The 16651-nt window shown below is 39.2% G+C and overlaps 2 protein-coding genes and 1 long non-coding RNA gene across 4 annotated transcripts in view; 1 reads left to right on the top strand and 2 right to left on the bottom strand.

Annotated features, from left to right (window-relative positions):
- LOC141507282 (inhibitor of carbonic anhydrase-like) overlaps window positions 1–16651 on the bottom strand; it is a 113549-nt gene that overhangs the window by 28157 nt on the left and 68741 nt on the right. The window contains exons 16-18 of one of the 2 annotated variants that reach the window (XM_074214800.1): window positions 14082–14266; window positions 12471–12664; window positions 10735–10748 (exon numbers count right to left, since the gene is read on the bottom strand). In XM_074214800.1, the coding sequence (XP_074070901.1) occupies window positions 10735–10748; window positions 12471–12664; window positions 14082–14266 (393 nt within the window). Of the gene's footprint in view, window positions 1–9808; window positions 10053–10734; window positions 10749–12470; window positions 12665–14081; window positions 14267–16651 lie in introns of those variants that run through there. The other variant, XM_074214799.1, reaches the window with a different exon arrangement.
- Window positions 2057–4069, bottom strand: NDUFB11 (NADH:ubiquinone oxidoreductase subunit B11). The gene is made up of 3 exons (XM_074214801.1): window positions 3757–4069; window positions 2440–2570; window positions 2057–2227 (listed from the first exon to the last, which is right to left on the bottom strand). The coding sequence occupies exons 1-3, from the start codon at window positions 3958–3960 to the stop codon at window positions 2101–2103; spliced, it is 462 nt and encodes a 153-aa protein (XP_074070902.1). The 5' UTR covers window positions 3961–4069; the 3' UTR covers window positions 2057–2100.
- Window positions 3763–15056, top strand: LOC141507285 (uncharacterized). The gene is made up of 3 exons (XR_012474115.1): window positions 3763–4442; window positions 11955–12009; window positions 14869–15056. It is a non-coding gene; the product is annotated as an uncharacterized LOC141507285 (long non-coding RNA).

Genomic DNA, 16651 nt, shown 5'->3' with positions numbered 1-16651 from the left:
AAGACCAAATGTGAATTTATTTTGCTTGACTCCTGCATATTTGTTACGAGTGTTTTTCTTTTTCTTTCCCAGTGGGTGGAGGGAAGGTGGGAGAAAAGAAATGCTTTATAACTGAAAAAATATAGCATTTAATTTGAGGTGATAAGTTGCAAGGAAGATAACAGTATGTATAAGCATAAGAAGTCTCCTCACTTGGGAGTCACCTACATTGAAATCACATTTATTAAAAAACAAAAATACAAAAAATAAACCTTACATCTCAGAAGAGGAATGACTTCAAAAACCATGTAGCCAGGCTCCCAATTTTAGAGATAAGGGGGAAAAAAAAAACCTAATGTTAGTGATGAGAAAAAAAAGGCCCTTACAAAGTTCAGCAACTAACTCAAGATCACACAGGTAATAGGCAGCATATAGAAGACAGGGACTACTACTACTTGACTCCAAACCAGTTCCTTTCCACACTGCTTCCTCCCAAATGAGTCTATAGAAAGTTCCTTTACACAAACACCCCCAAGCTCAACCATCCATTAGCAAATAAATGCACAGATATACTTTACTGACAATAAGTGATATGGGAAATGGGATGTGTATTTGGAAACTGAAGGATATTAAAAGTTGGTCAACGGGGCAGCTAGGTGGCGCGGTGAATAGAGCACTGGTCTTGGAGTCAGGAATACCTGGGTTCAAATCGTACCTCAGATACTTAATAATTACCTAGCTGTGTGACCTTGGGTAAGCCACTTAACCCCATTGCCTTGGAAAATCTTAAAAAAAAGGTTGGTCAAGATTGTAATTTTTGTTATAGTGGGAAAAGACTAGATGTCATAGATCCCATTAAATCACATCTAACTGTGGGACCTTGGGCCAGTTATGTATCTTATTACTTGAGAATCAGAGATCTAGAACTGGGATTTTAGAGGCTATCTACTTCAAAGTCCTCATTTTAAAATGAAGGAAAGGAAATATGGAAAGGAAAAAAACCTATAGGGACAGTTAGGTGGTACAGTGAATAGCACACTGGCTCTGTAGTCAGAAGTTAGTTCAAATCTAGCATCAGATAAATACCTAGCTGTGTGACCTTAGGCAAGTAACTTAACCCCATTGCCTTGCAACACCCCCCTCCAAAAAAAAAAACCCATATTTAAAAGGATGTTTATAGCTGTTCTTTTCTAGTGTCAGGGAGCTGGAGATTAAGGGGATGACCCATTGATTGGGGAATGCCTGAACAAACTGTGGTAGGTGATTGAGATGAAATGTTCTGCTTTGGGAAATGATGAACAGGATACTCTTAGTAAAAAACTTACATGAGCAGATGCGATGGAAAATGTACTTTATATAAAGTAATAGTAATACTGCAGGATGATCATCTATGAATGACCTACCTTCTCTCAGCAATGCTGTGACCCAAGAGAACTCTGAAGAACTTATGATAAAGAATACTATCCAACCCAAAGACAGAGCTGATGGTGTCTGAATACATACTGAAGCTTTCTTTTGAGGTTTCTTTTTCTTTGGGGGGGGGAGATGTTTTTCATGACTAAACATTTTTAACCTGTATCAAGTAACTTGCTTTCTCAATGAGGGGGAGGAGGGTGGGAGGAAGGGAGACATTGGAACCCAAAGTTCCAAAGTTTTGGAAGTGAATGTTGGAACTTGCCTTTTGCATATAAGGAGGAATAAAATTTAAAAATTAAATAAAAAAAATAGAATGGAAGAAGCTGTAAGCCCAGTGAGGTTAAATTAAGTGGATCAAGTAACTTGCCAAGATCAGTAACAAACTTTCTAGAAAACAAAGGCAGAGAAAGGCATAGGGATTCTCCTATCCCCTTTTTATTTTTATTTATTTATTTATTTGGGGGGGGGGGGTTTGCAAGGCAAATGGGGTTAAGTGGCTTGCCCAAGGCCACACAGCTAGGTAATTATTAAGTGTCTGAGACTGGATTTGAACCCAGGTACTCTTGACTCCAGGTCCGGTGCTTTATCCACTGCACCACCTAGCCACCCCATCCTATCCCCTTTTTAACATTCAATACACACACACACACACTCAGAATGGTAACAATAGAATTAGAACTACTTTATTCATAGCTGGAGTTTACTTTAATTCTCATCATCAGGCAAAATAATTTTGCTGGGGTCAAAATAGTTGGAAGTCATAAGGGGAAGGCCCTGAGCCTCCCTTAGCTTCACCTGTCGCTCGGCTTCCCTCCGGGCCCACTCCTTCATCCTGTGGAAGAGGACAAAGAGAGGAGAGTGAGGACCCACGGAAGCCACTGCGTGTACTCCCACGGGACTGCAAGGCAGAGTGCAGTCTAGCTTCCACTGTATCAAGAGACAGACAGGGGCATGCTGGAGCTGATGCAGAAGGAGCTAGCCCTGAATCGACCCTCCCCCTCCTCCTGTACCCCAGCAGCAGGTGGTTCTTCCATTTATACTCACTTGTAGTCAGGGAGATATGCCAGAAAAGTAGAACCTAGGACAATGGCAACTGAGATGCCAAAGAAGAACACGACTCTCATGTTCCAGAGGTCTGTGACAGGGTCTTCATCAAAACCGTGTGAGTCTGGGTTCTGTATTGGAGGAGGCATTCAAAGTTAGAAGGCGCAGACGCTTCTCCCAACCAAGTTGACAACTGACCCTGTACATAATTTTTTAACCATATGCCAGAGAAAAGAGAGATAAAGCATAATTGCTTCTGCTTGTAATTAATTGATGTAATTCTATGGAGATAGAATCTGAGTTTGCACAGATAGCAGTGATAGCAAATAGTAGTAAAGTCACAAAAACTGTGTTCAAAATTCTTGCATCAGTCTTCTTTGTGGTGGCAAAGAAATGGAAACAGAGAATGTCCTTCAATTGGGGGAATGGCTTAGCAAACTGTGGTGGTATATGTATGTCATGGAACACTATTGTTCTATTAGAAACTAGGAGGGATGGGAATTCAGGGAAGCTTGGAGGGATTTGCATGAACTGATGCTGAGTGAGATGAGCAGAACCAGAAAACACTGTACACCCTAATAGCAACATGGGGGTGATAGTTAACCTGGATGGACACCTTCATTCCATCAGTGCAACAATCAGGGATAATTTGGGGCTGTCTGCAATGGAGAATACCATCTGTATCCAGAGAAACAACTGTGGAGTTTGAACAAAGACCAAGGACTTTCTATGGGCCTTTAATTTAAAAAAAAATTGTCTTATATAATTCTGCTTTATCTCATACTACGTTTTCTTCCTTAAGGACATGATTTCTCTCGCATCACATTCAACCTAGATCAATGCAGACTATGGGAATGATGTAAAGACTAACAGAATGCCTTCTGTGGTGCACGGGGTGGGGGGAGGAGGCGAGATTGGGGGAAAAATTGTAAGATTCAACATAAATAAAATCTTTCTAAAATTAAAAAAAATATAAAGGCTAATGGCATTTTGTATTTATGAGAAAAAAATAAAATAAAATTCTTGCATCAATTGACACGACTGGTCCTTGTGATTTTAAGAAATTAAGAGGAGGTGGCCAGTGGGGCCGCAAAGGCCTAGAGGGAGGGAGAGGTGGTGGGAGGCCCGGCTAAGGCGCGGCAGCTGAGAGCCCGCCCCCTCGGTCTCTTCCGGCCCTCAGCCCCGCCCCCGTCTCTTCCGACCCTGTAGCCCCGCCCCCTCGGTCTCTTCCGGCCCTCAGCCCCGCCCCTCGGTCTCTTCCGAGCCTGTAGTCCCGCCCCCTTCGGTCTCTTCCGGCCCTCAGCCCCGCCCCCTCACCTTCTCATAAAGGTTGACATCTTCCTTTTCTGGTTCTTCTTGCCAGTGGCTCTCTGGTGCCCGGGGCCGTTTATCCAGCGCCGGCGGGGCCACCACGGCTCCGGTCGCGCTGGAAGTGCAGCGGAGTGAAGCGGCGGCCGGCACCCTCCGTGCCGCCCCTAGTAGCCGCCGAGAACAAATCCCTAAGAAACCCGCCGCTGCCATTGCGGCCGCCGTGGCTGCGGAGCTGCGGGCTGGGCGGGGGAGGGAAGTGGCGGAGGACCGGCCTACCGCGCATGCGCCCTTCGCTTACGGGCCTGCAGCTACCGCCCCTCCGGAACCTCCGCCCCCACCCACCAGAGACTCATTGGACGGAGCGTTGGATGACCTTGGGCCGCCAGCACGTGACCGGAAGGCGGGGTCTGTTTGTACCAATCGCGTAGCGCGTCCCGCGCCCTTGCCGGGGCTAGGACGCCGTGCGCACCTCTGCGAGCTGCCACTGCGGCGCCCGCACTCCTGACCCCAGGCTCTGCCCGGGCCCCGGATCCAGCCCCTGCCCGGCTGTGTGCGGAGCTGCCACAGCCCCCGAGCGGGTGTCCAACCTCCCCCAAAATGCACTAACGTGTGTGCTACGCGCTGGCGCCCCTGCCTGCCGGGCCACCTCACGGAGGCCTTTGTTCGGCCCCTTCAGGCACGGCCTACTCGTGGTAATCCCACCTGAGGTTTTCTTACCATTTCCTTTTTTTTTTTAACAGATGAGGAAACTGAGGCAAGCAAGGTTACGGATCACATAACTAGCGTCAGAGGCAGGATTTGAACTCAGAAAGATGAGTCTTGGAGTATTCCAGGCCTACTGTTTTTCCATTCAGTGTGCCATCTAGCCACCCACAGGTTTATTCATACACGAATAGGTGTGCATGTATATATAAAAATAAATATACATACATACAAATATGAGTGTAGGCTTATATAAAAATACAAAATGTGTCTTATGTATACATATGCTGTATTTATATATACTTGTATACACTTGAATATGCACACCTATTTATATAAATGTGTTAGAAAGTGAACAAATACAAATAGGAAGACTGTCCTCAAAGTCTTAGTGCAATTTTGTACTTCGGAGACATCCTGTATACCAGTTAAATACAAAGCCAGAACAACTATTAGAAACTTTATCAAGAAAGTATTTAATCGGGTCGGCTAGGTGGTCAAGTGGACCTGAGTTCAAATGCAGCCTCAGACACTTAATAATTACCTAGCTGTGTGACCTTTGGCAAGTCACTTACCCCATTGCCTTGCAAAAACCTAAAAAACCATTACTGTGTTCCTAGACTAAGTTCTGAGATACAAATAAAAAGAGAAAAGGGTTTTTTTTTAAGTCTTAAGAAACATGGAAAATCTCAGCAAAGAAACTGATAAGGAATGGTCTGAAAGGAGGAAAACCAGGAAAAACTAGTGTTATGGGGAAGAGTATTCAAAAAGAAGGGCTATGTCTGGATTCTGAGTCACCTTTGTCTAAAGGAGATGGCAGTTTTTTCCTGGAAGAGAACAGAGAAGGTGCATGACTGGGAGTTTCTTTCCTCATATTTTAGATAGGTTAGATTTATACCATATTGCTGATCTAAAGGTACAAAAGATTCAGAACAAGAACCACTTTACTGGTTGCTCTTAAGCAGATTAGGGCATGTTGGGGCAGAACAACTCTATTTCTTACACTCCTTAGCTTAACCCTTTCTCTCAAAATGCTGTTTACACAAAAGCCCATCATAAATAGTATTATAAATTCATTTATCCAAACAACAAACAGAAACAGGCATTCTATAGATTAAATTACAGGAGATAGGGGGGTGGCTAGGTGGCATAGTAGATAAAGCACCAGCCTTGGAGTCAGGAGTACCTGGGTTCAAATCTGGTCTCAGACACTTAATAATTACCTAGCTGTGTGGCCTTGGGCAAGCCACTTAACCCCATTTGCTTTGCAAAAACCTAAAAAAAAAAAACTACAGAAGATACATGAGTGAACCAGCTCCTCTGCAGTGAGCAAAATAAGATTTTAACTTGAACCAAGCTCAAGGAAGAGGAAATTCTTCAACATCTGTAGAGAGATAAACTTGAACATGGCAAAGAGCTGGCATCCCTTATCTATCAACTGCTTCTAAAGGTTTTTCATCTACACTCCTTGAAATGCTTTTGGTTCATATATTCTCTCCTTAAGTCTCCAGAACAGGGTGTATCTCTCCCAAGAACACCCTTTACTCCTTAAAAGGGCACACAGAATTCTCTCCACCAAAAGGAGTTATGATCCCCACCATAATTCTAATAAGATATAAAATGTCCACAAAGTTTATTTGGAAACCCATTTATAGTGAGTAATTTTATGGAGGCAGTTCTTTGCAAACCTTAAGGTACTATATTGCTGTATCAAACTATCATTTGTTTTCCTTGAAAACTGAGGGAAAAAATACAAAAAGTGATGTAAAATGTTTAAATCCTTCTTGATTGGAAAGGAACTCTTAAAAGCAGCAAGTTGCTCTTTATGGTGTTTTATTTTCTTCCCAAGAAAGAGTGAAAATCTTTACCCAGGATTTCTTAGGCAATCATTTCCAAGGCTAGCTAACTGCCTGGGTGGGATTGAGGAGAGAATCTTTAATCCCTCTCCTTTAGAAAGGAAAGCATTCCTCCAAAGGGGAAGGAGTTGACTAAGAGGCTAAAGAGAAAGTCATACCCAAAAGAGCATCTGATCTACAAAAAAGTAAAGAAGTTCATGATATTGACAGTCCCCTTTGCCTGTTCAATAATTCAACATACAGCAGTATTATCATAGGTAGATTGTTTCAATCACCATTGAATGCACCTGGTATAGTTCCAAAAGCCAAACAAGATAGAGAACATTATAAATTGCAAAATGAATGATTTTGACTACATTAAATTAAAAAAGGGTTTTGCACAAATAAAATCAATGCAACCAAGATTAGAAGGAACGCAGAAATAATTTTACCAGCTAGTATTTCTGATAATTTATTTCTAAAATAGAGAACTGACTCAAAATTATAAGAATACAAGTCATTCTCCAATTGATAAATGGCCAAAGGATATGAGCAGGCAGTTTCAGATAAAGAAATTAAAACTTTCTATGGTCATGAAAAAAATGTACTAAATCATTATTGATTAGAGATGCCTGTATCACATATACTAACATAAAAAAGGAAAATAATCAATGTTGGAGAGATTGTGGGGAAAATGGAACACAATGCATTGTTGATGGAGTTGTGAACTGATGCAACAATTCTAGAGAGCAATTTGGTACTATGCCCAAAGGGCAATAAAACTGTGCACACCCTTTGATCCAGCAATACTATTACCAAATCTGGATCCCAACGAGATCATAAAAAAAGGGGGGAAAGACTTACATGTACAAATATATTTGTAGCAACTCTTTTGGTAGTGGCAAAAAATTGGAAATTGAGGGAATACTCATCAATTGAGGAATGGTTGAACAAATCATGTGGTAGATACTATGAGAAATCATTAGTAACCAAATTTCAGAAAAACTTGGAAAGACTTGCATGAACTGATGCTGAGCGAAATGAGTAGAAACAGAACATTGTAGACATTAACAACGTTGCTGTGAAATGATCAACTGTGATGGATCCAACTCAAGTAGTGAGAGAACAATTAAAGAAAATGCCATCCATATCTAGAAAATCGAAATATGGAATCTGAATTTGGAGCAAAGCAAATGGATTCACTTTTAAAGAACTTTTTACATTTCTTGTGGTTTTTTCCTCCTTTTGGTTCTTCTTTCACAACATAACTAATATGGAAATATCTTAAACATGATTGTACACGTATACCTTATATCAGATTGTTTGCTGCCATAGGAAGTAGGAAAGGAAGTGAGGGTGGTAGAAGAATAATAGATGAATGTTGAAAACTATCTTTGCATGTAATTGGAAAAAAAAAATAAAAAACTTTTGGGACACTATATGAGGATAAATACAGGGATTGATAAGAGTCCCTCTTGTGGTAGTGGCTATATTTAATGGGCTCATCAGTAAATAAAAGTGTCTCTCTTCATATAAGCTAATCCTCTCTGGGGTGGATGATGGAGTAGAAAGGAAAAAGACTAGTTTAAGCAAACTAAATCAGCTATGATTATTTTTTGTTTTTGTTTTTGTTTTTTTAGATCTTTGCAAGGCAAATAGGGTTAAGTGGCTTGCCCGAGGCCACACAGGTAATTATTAAGTGTCTGAGACCAGATTTGAACCCAGGTATTCCTGACTCCAGGGCTGGTGCTTTTATCCACTGTGCCACCTAGCTGCCCCAATCAGCTATGATTATTAAACATAGTTCTATAAATGCCAACAATAAGAAATTTAAAAAATAAAAGTAAACTCATAAAGAAGTTAAGAGGGCCAAACATTATTATTAAAAATGATCAATTACTCAGAAAATATTCTAGAATTTTTTAAACATCACATTAATATATGCCAAGCACTGTGCTAGGTATCCTTATGGAAACAAAATTGAATATGCTAATAATTCCTACATTTTTGTTAATGTGGGCTTCAAAGGATTTACCACATTTATATGATGATTTACCATAAAGAGTTTTCTCATAATCATCCCTGAAAAATAAATGGTATAAGTATTTTGACTATCACTTTACAGATAAAGAAACTGCATTGCTAGAAAAGTTTCCCCACCAGGAATTCCCTGTACTCCTTGACTTGCTAATCTGGAATTTAACTACAGTATTCCTTGGCATTTTCATTTTGAGACTAATTTCAGAAAGTTTTGAATTCAGGAATTTTCTTTTTAAAAAAATGTATTTAAGGCAATGGAATTAAATGACTTGCCCAAGGTCACACAGCTAGGCAATTATTTTTTTAGGTTTTTTTTTTTTTGCAGGGCAAATGGGGTTAAGTGGTTTGCCCAAGGCCACACAGGTTATTATTAAGTGTCTGAGATTGGATTTGAACCCAGGTACTCCTGACTCCAGGGCCGGTGCTTTATCCACTGCACCACCTAGCTGACCTACTTCTTTCTCTTTTCCAAGAATTTCTTGTACCTCTCTTATTTGACTTTTTAAATCCCTTTTGAGTTCTTCCAAAAAGGCACTTTGGGCTTGAAACCAATTCATATTTCCCTTTGAAGTTTCACATGTAGGGATTTTGACATTGTTATCCTCTTCTAAGTTTGTGTAATGAGTAAATGATCTTCCCTGTTGCTGTAGTAGCTTTCTATGGTCAGGGCTCTTTTTGTTCCTTGCTCATTTTTTAGCTTATTTCATGGCTTTTAAAATTGAGCTTTGCTGCTGAGTACTAGGGAACACTGTCAAGCTTCTTGTGCTAGGGACAAAGGACCTAGTATGTACTGGGGCTTCTGGAGCTGGTGATTTTTTTCACCCAACCTAGTCTTGCCTGATGTTGTCTGGGTTCTGGGGCTGTCAATTTGTCTCCTGTGCTGGGGCTGGAGGCCTCAGGGATCGTCTGCTGAACCAGTTCAGAGGGGCCTCAATTGCAGGTCTAAGCTGTAGTTAAGGGCCTCCTGTTGACTTGCCTGTACAACACTGCACTGGGCTCTGCTGCCCAAGCTGAGATAGCCCCTTTCTGAAATCGTTCTCAGTTGTAAAAAGTCAAGATGTTGGAGAAAAGCCAACTCTTTGCCTGAACTCATCCCGTTTCCCTCAAAACAACATTAAATCAAACTTCTAAATGGATTCTGGAATGATAAAAACAACAAAAAAGAATGAAACAAAGCATCTCCTTAAGATAACCACAAATTAACATCAATCATGTTTTATTATATTTTTATTTTATTAAACATTTCTCAGTTACGTTTTAATCAAGTTTAGGAAACATTTGAGAGTTTTGCTAGATCATTTGGCCTGGGGTATAAGTTTGAGACCTCTGAACACCATCTCTTAAGAACCTTTCATTTAAGTTTCACTTAGGTGACTTGATTGGGATCCTGTAGCTGTCACTGTAAAAGATAATGAAGAACAAAATCTGGAAAATTCTGAGGAAGGGCCCAACTAATACAGGAATATGTAATTCAGTATGGGGATTTACTGTGGAAGAATATGATCTAGATCAGGGAAAAACTTAGAACTGGAGGAACTCTGTAAATTAAAGATGAAGAGACACAAAGATGTTCATCTACTTTATTTCTTGCTCAAGCGACAGTAGATAAGTGAAAGACCTCTGTCACATTTTCAGTGGGCATTCAGAATTGTTAAGTCCCTCTAGAAGACTGTTCCAATTCCCCAAGTTTCTGAGGATTAATGAACTCACAAATAGGCAGAAGATCTGTGGAGCAGAAATGTGCAAAATATTATTCATCTTAGACATTACATGTTATGTATAAATATTTTATAATAAGATTTGTACAGAAGAAAAAATGAATGAATAAGTAGCCTTTATTAAACACTAGAAAATACAGTTCCTGCTCTCAAGGAACTCATAATTAAATGGAAACAACAGCTAAAGCAACATAAAAGAGGTAATCAAAGAAATATATAACCAGAAAAGGAGATTGAAAGTGTCATGTCATGAGAACAAGGGGAATAACAACTTATGGACAGTTTCATTGGTATTCATAAAATGTCAAGTGGCATAAAGGCAGTCCCATCATGGTGGGTGGACTCCAAGTTGAAGATTTATAGTTATAGTGGTATGCATGAAGGGAAGCTAGGTGGCACAAGCAGATAGAGCACTGGCTTAGTTCAAATCCAGCCTTGGACACTAGCCATATGACTCTGGGCAAGCTGGCTATGCTTGTTTGCCTCAGTTTCCTAATTTGTAAAATGAGCTGGAGAAAGAAATGGCAAACGATATAAATATCTTTGCCAGGAAAATTCCAAATGGTGTCATAAAGAATCAGACAAGACTGAAATAACTGAGCAAAAAACAAAACAAAACATGGGACAAGATAGGAAGGTATTGATGTTTATAAATAAGACACAAGGTGATGAGTTGTAAACTAGACTACTGGTAGGAGAGATACTAATATCAATAAGATTACAGATGCATCAGAGAATAGAAGCCCCTTTTGCCATTATTTTCTGAACTTCCCGATTTAGGATTTATTATGTACTGTATTATATGATCCTTCACTGTTTCAAGTGTCTACAATCTTCTTTTAGGCAAAAGTCATGTCTTACACAGATAGTTTTCAGATTGCAAATAGACTGCTCACAAGTTCATAAATCAGTTCCTTAGAATTCATAATACATTTAGTCAATGAATAAGAATTTATTAAACAATTTTTGTAGGATGGACTCTATGCTAACTACTGGGGCTATAAAGGCAAAAGACAGTCCCTGTCATCCTGGAGCATAATGGGGGGGGCAATATCATGCAAATAATTTTGTGTAAACTATATATAGGATAAATTGTAGATAATCCATGAAAGAAAAGTACTAGACTTTGCTCAAAGAAGTCATGTTTCAAATGATTAATAACTTTGGAGGCTAGTCTGACTAATCTTTAGTGGCCCTGAAGGATATTTCTGTTGTATTTAATATTTTGTGAAATCAGGAAACTGTTTCTAATGGAAGGTATAGTCTGAGTTACAACCTAGAGGAATTCCCTCTTCAGTGGAATCTGAGATTCTCCCTTTTGGTCCCTCGTTTGCTTGCCAATTGTACTAGGATTCATCCAGCTCCAAGTCACTTGTATTGTGTTTTATAGCTTGGGGTACTGACTCTAGTTGGGTGAGGGCTTACCCTAAGATTTGTGTAGGGATGGGGAGTTCAGTAGGAAATTATAGGCACAAGTATCTCATATAAGGATAAAAACCCAAGGTATCCTCCCATCTGACTCCCACTAGATTAAAACTGATCTAATACATTCTTTCCTTTGAGGTTCCCCAAATTGATCTCCCTCCTTTCCTTTCCTTTCAATTATCATGCAGCCAAATCAAGGCTTTTCTCTATCTTACTATTGAAAATACCTAAACACATAACTCTTTTGAAGTTTCCTAGGGGTTATTATTTTCCCTTTTGGTGATAGTAATAGAGGGAACAGAAAGTGAAGAAAAAGGCTCTAATTTAAGTCTCCCTTCCTTTTTTTCACTTCTTTATCAGGGAAAGAGTCCCACAGAAGCAATAAAAGAGGATCCTCACATAATATTATAAAATAAGTTATTTATATTTCAGAGGGAAAACTCCCTGAAATCTGCAGTTCATGTTTTCTCTCATTTTCTCACAGGAGTTTGAAGTTTGGAGGTCTTAGGTAAAGAACAGGATGAATCATCTGCACTGGGGTAAGAAGAATTAAGTGTGGGAATGAGCTGTCAATAAAGCCAGTGATGTGGATATAGAAATTTGCCATAGGAGTGGGGGAATGAATAAAAGTCACACATCCTTAGAGTGGGAATTGTAACCCACTTCTCTGTCCTATTCTCCTCTTCCTCTATAGTAATTCTTCCAATACAAATTCAACTAAAGAATAACCCTGGGGTGGACTGAGAAGCAAAGAGTCAGTAGGAAACTGAAGAAGAACCAAACGATATAAAGAGGGAGGAGCAATCCCTGTCATTTATCAGCTATTCCCCAAATAGGGCTTTAAATAAATTTCTACCTTTTTTGTTTCCAACACACCTAATACAGTGTTGGGCTCAAAATAAATCATCAAAACACATATATTTTACTTAATGACATCTGTGCTCCCCCAAGATCAGTTTGTTTGTACATTCCTTATTTCCCCCTTGAAGTTTCCTTCTACTTACCTGAAGTATCTGTGCATTTTCTCAGAGACTCAATGACCTTGATGTACTCTGGTCCCAAATATTTTTCATAAGTTCTTTTGCCTGGAACTTCTGACAAGCATTCAGTGTTATCTGTAAACAGGAGGTCTTTGTTTCTGGACTGGAACATCTGAAACATCTGCCATTCTGACCCATTGGTCCCAAAGAGGTCCTATATCAAATGGGCAGACATATGGGTGAGCACCCATGGGATTAGCCAAGTCAATAAAGTTTATCTTTGATGCCTCCCTTTACCTCATCAATGGGGTTAAGGTGATTTGCCCAGGACAGCTAGGTGGCACAGTAAATAGAGCACCAGCTCTGGAGTCACGAGGATCTGAATTCAAATGTGGCCTTGGGCACTTATTAATTACCTAATTGTGTGACCTTGGGCAAGTCACTTTAACCTATTGCCTTGTAAAAAAAACAAAATAAAAGCAAAAGAGTGACTTGTCAAAGGTCCCATGGTTAGTAAGAATCAAGCGTCTGAAACCAAATTTGAAGTCAGGTCCTCCAAGGCAGTGGTCTATCCATTGTGCTACCTAGCTATCACAACCTTTTTTTCCTCCTCACCCCTTCCTGGTCAATTTCAGGGTTCCCTTTCCCACAGCCAGACGTGCTGGGCTCTCATAAGTGCTCCCAACACAGCTCTCCACCTAGTCCAACCTGCATGCCTTACTTTTTATAATTTTAGTAACAGTTTACTGTCTTAAATCTCTATCATTTCTCTGACAGCCAATCCCCCAACTAGAAGCAATTTAACAGGGCCCTCTGGCAGATAAACTGCCTTCTTCTAAAGCTACTGAATAGTAGAATGTAATTGAGGCATCCTCATGAGGAAGATTATTTAATGTAGAAAGACTTTTTAAAATGATCCTCAAATCATAGCATATAAACTGTCTCACATGCTTGGAATATACTCCCTCTTTACTTCTACCTCATAAAAATCTCTCTTCTATTCACCTGATAAATATTTGTTGAATTTAAGCAGTTAGGTGGTGCCGCAGAGATAGCACTGCAACTGGAGTCAGGAAGAACTGCATTCATGTCTGGCTTTAGAAACTTGACTAGCTGTGTGACCCTAGGCAAGTCACTTGAACCCTGTTTGCTTAAGTTTCCTAATCTGTTAAATATGGATAAAAATAGTACATAGCTCCCTGGGTTATTGTGAAGATAAAATGAGATAATATTTTTAAAGTGCATTTGCATACATTAAAGCACTACATAAATGTGAGCTATTATATAGGAAGTTATATGGGGAGATATCTACAGTAATACCTAGGGTATGGCCAAGTAAACTTGGAATTAGAAAAACCCGAGTTCAAATCTAGCCTGACAATGTGACTTTGAGTAAGTCACCTAAATCTCTGCCTCAGTTTCTTCATCTGTAAAATGGGAATAATAAAATAAAATAATTTTTAAAAGGAAATAAATGGGAACAATAATAGTACCTACCTTCCAGAGTTATAAGGATAACATGAGATAATATTTGTAAAATATTTTGCAAACTCTAAAATACTATATACTTATACTTATTATTATTATTATTATTATTATTATTATTATTATTATTATTATTATTTGCACACCTGTTGGTTCAACAGCACTTGGCGAACAAAGGTAGCCTTATCTGGCCGTGAGACCACAGCATGATTTGGGGCCTGAGCCAGATGACAATTTTTAGCTTCTGTAACAGGCTTCCGTTTGCCATCTAAACACAATAGCTCAAAGTCCCCACTCTTTAGTTTTTGGGCCCAGCTCTCTTGGTTTTTGCCTGTAGAGAGAATGGAGTTCATGATTAGCAAAAAAAAAATCTCTTCTCTTTCTCTATCTAATGGGGATTCTCTAGGGATGGTGAGAGTGATGATCAATATCCATGTAAGGGACCTGCTGGGTCATAGAAATCTATGTATTTGTTCTACATGAAAGTCACAGGTCCTAAATGGAGAGATGGAAGAAAATAACATCAAAAGTGATCTCAATAGACAATTGATGTACTCTGGTCCCAATGGTCATCCATTAATCATTTGAAAGGGTCATCCAACCCTTCTATGAGGTTCATGATTCAATGCTTCAGTTCTCCATGGTCAAGGTAGCTTCTCAATAATTTACAGTTTATCTAGATCATTGGGAACTATGAACAGAATTGCTGCTGTTGACTCTTCTCCCTATAGTCCACAAATTTCTTACTTCTACTATGCTATATCTTTCCCTTTCTTTCCAGTTCCATCCCTAATCTCCCCCCAAACAATTGTTTCCACATGAAGCTCCTCTGCTCTTCTGTTAAGATGTCTGTATGGCCTGGCTTAACCACAGAACCTCCTGATACCTTCACTTGTAGGAGGACATTAAACATCATTTGAATTATGTTTGTAGGTCTCATAGGACCATGGAAAGAAGAAAGCAAAACTGCTGTTCATAGAAGAGAAAACTTGATAGGATTGATGTTTGTCTTCAAGTGTCTTCCAGGGACCTCATGTAGAAGAAGAATTACATAGAAGTGTTCTGCTTAACCCCAGAGAGCACTAGAAATAATGGGAAGGAACTGTAGGAGGTCAATTTAGGCTGTATATCAGGAAGAGCTTCCTAATAATTAAAAGATTAAAATGAACTGCTTCAAAAGATGCTGGGTGAAAATTTATTGAGTGTTTTATATATAAATGATGCCTATTCAGATATGGGTTAGATTGGATGATCTCTTAGTCTAAAGCTGAAATTCTGTGTTTGAGAGACAAGGTGGGATTGAGTGCCTTACTTAATTCAATACCTGCTTTAGATACTTACAAGTTGTGTGATTCTGGGCAAGTCAATTAATCTCTCTGGGTCTTAATTTATCTTTAAAATGAAAAGGTACTTGGAATCAGTGCCCTTGAAGGTCTATTTAACGCTCAATCTATTATCCTATGATTCTTTGTGGGTAAATGGATAGAGCAGTGATGCTAATATGTTAATTCTCACTTTTACAACCATTTGCATGTAGAGTCTACTAGGTAGCTTAGTGGATAAAACCCTAAGTCTGAAGATAGGAAGTCCTGAGTGCAAATTTAACTTCATATATTTATTAGCTGCGTAACCCTGGGCAAGACTACTTTTCCTGCCTAAGTTTCCTCATCTTTAAAATTCAGAATAATAGAATCTACTTCTCAGGGTTGTGAGAATTAAATGAGTTGTTTTTAAGACATTTATATGATTATCTGGAACAGAGGAGATAATAAGTGTTTTTCCATCTATCTGTCTGTCTATCTTTAAGACAGCATCTCCTTAACTTTCTCAGATTGGAAAGTGGCTACTCGTGGGCCCAATCACACTTATAATCAGTACAGAAGATTTGAACTGTTCTCTTTCCTATCTGAGCCAGTTTGCCCCTTCTTAGACAACTTTGTGGCTCTCACTCCCAAGAAAAACCCATCCCATATTGATATCAAACCTAGTAGCAACACCCAATCTACATAGCTTACCTCAGTTAAGAACGCTTAAATTCAAGGTATCCACTATTTTCAACCTCCCTGTTAGCTGAGGTTACAGATATGGGCTACCATGCCTGGCTCATATTTGTCTTAACACCTTTTAGTTATAAGCTCTATGAGAGCAGGGACAATTTCTTATCCAAATTTCATATGCCATAGAATCCTCTTATTAAAACTGAAAGTAATCTTAAAGATGATTTAATCTAACCCATTAATATTATAAATGAGAAATAAAGCTATTTGCTCAAGGTCACATAAGCAAAGAGCATAAGTATATAAGAAAGAGCTGGGATTCAAACCCAAATTCTCTGTTTTAGTCTCCTCACTACATCACACTCTAATCCTTAGTTCCTAAAAAAGGGCTCTTCATACAGTAGGCATTTCATAAATATTTGTTGAATAAAACTGTAGAAGTTTAATGTTAAGACTTGTGGGATTACACAATTTGAGGGTTAGTAGATCAACTCATATCTCAGAGGAATTTTTCCTATTGCATACCTAACACTTGTAGTTGTTACTGGAAGACTCCAAGGAGAGAGAATTCACCATTTCTTAAAGTATAACATTCTACTTTTAAATATTCACTAATTGTTAGGAAATTCTTCCTTACATCAAACCTAAATTGATCTACTTACAATTTCTACCCATTCTTCCTAATTTGGGATCAAGCAGAACAAGTCTATCTATTTCTT

This window comes from Macrotis lagotis, chromosome 1, assembly GCF_037893015.1.
Source record: "Macrotis lagotis isolate mMagLag1 chromosome 1, bilby.v1.9.chrom.fasta, whole genome shotgun sequence".
NCBI lineage: Eukaryota > Metazoa > Chordata > Mammalia > Peramelemorphia > Peramelidae > Macrotis > Macrotis lagotis.
The sequence above is the reverse complement of the archived record's forward strand: the minus strand, read 5'-3'. Positions and strand labels throughout refer to the sequence as shown.

Bases quoted from the DNA above. Each gene is read 5' to 3' on its own strand.
- NDUFB11 (XM_074214801.1), bottom strand. From the start codon at position 3,960: ATGGCAGCGGCGGGTTTCTTAGGGATTTGTTCTCGGCGGCTACTAGGG. The intron at 2,571-3,756 runs GTGAGGGGGCGG...CCTCCAATACAG, and splicing joins ATGTCAACCTTTATGAGAAG to AACCCAGACTCACACGGTTT. The intron at 2,228-2,439 runs GTGAGTATAAAT...CCTCTTCCACAG, and splicing joins GCATATCTCCCTGACTACAA to GATGAAGGAGTGGGCCCGGA.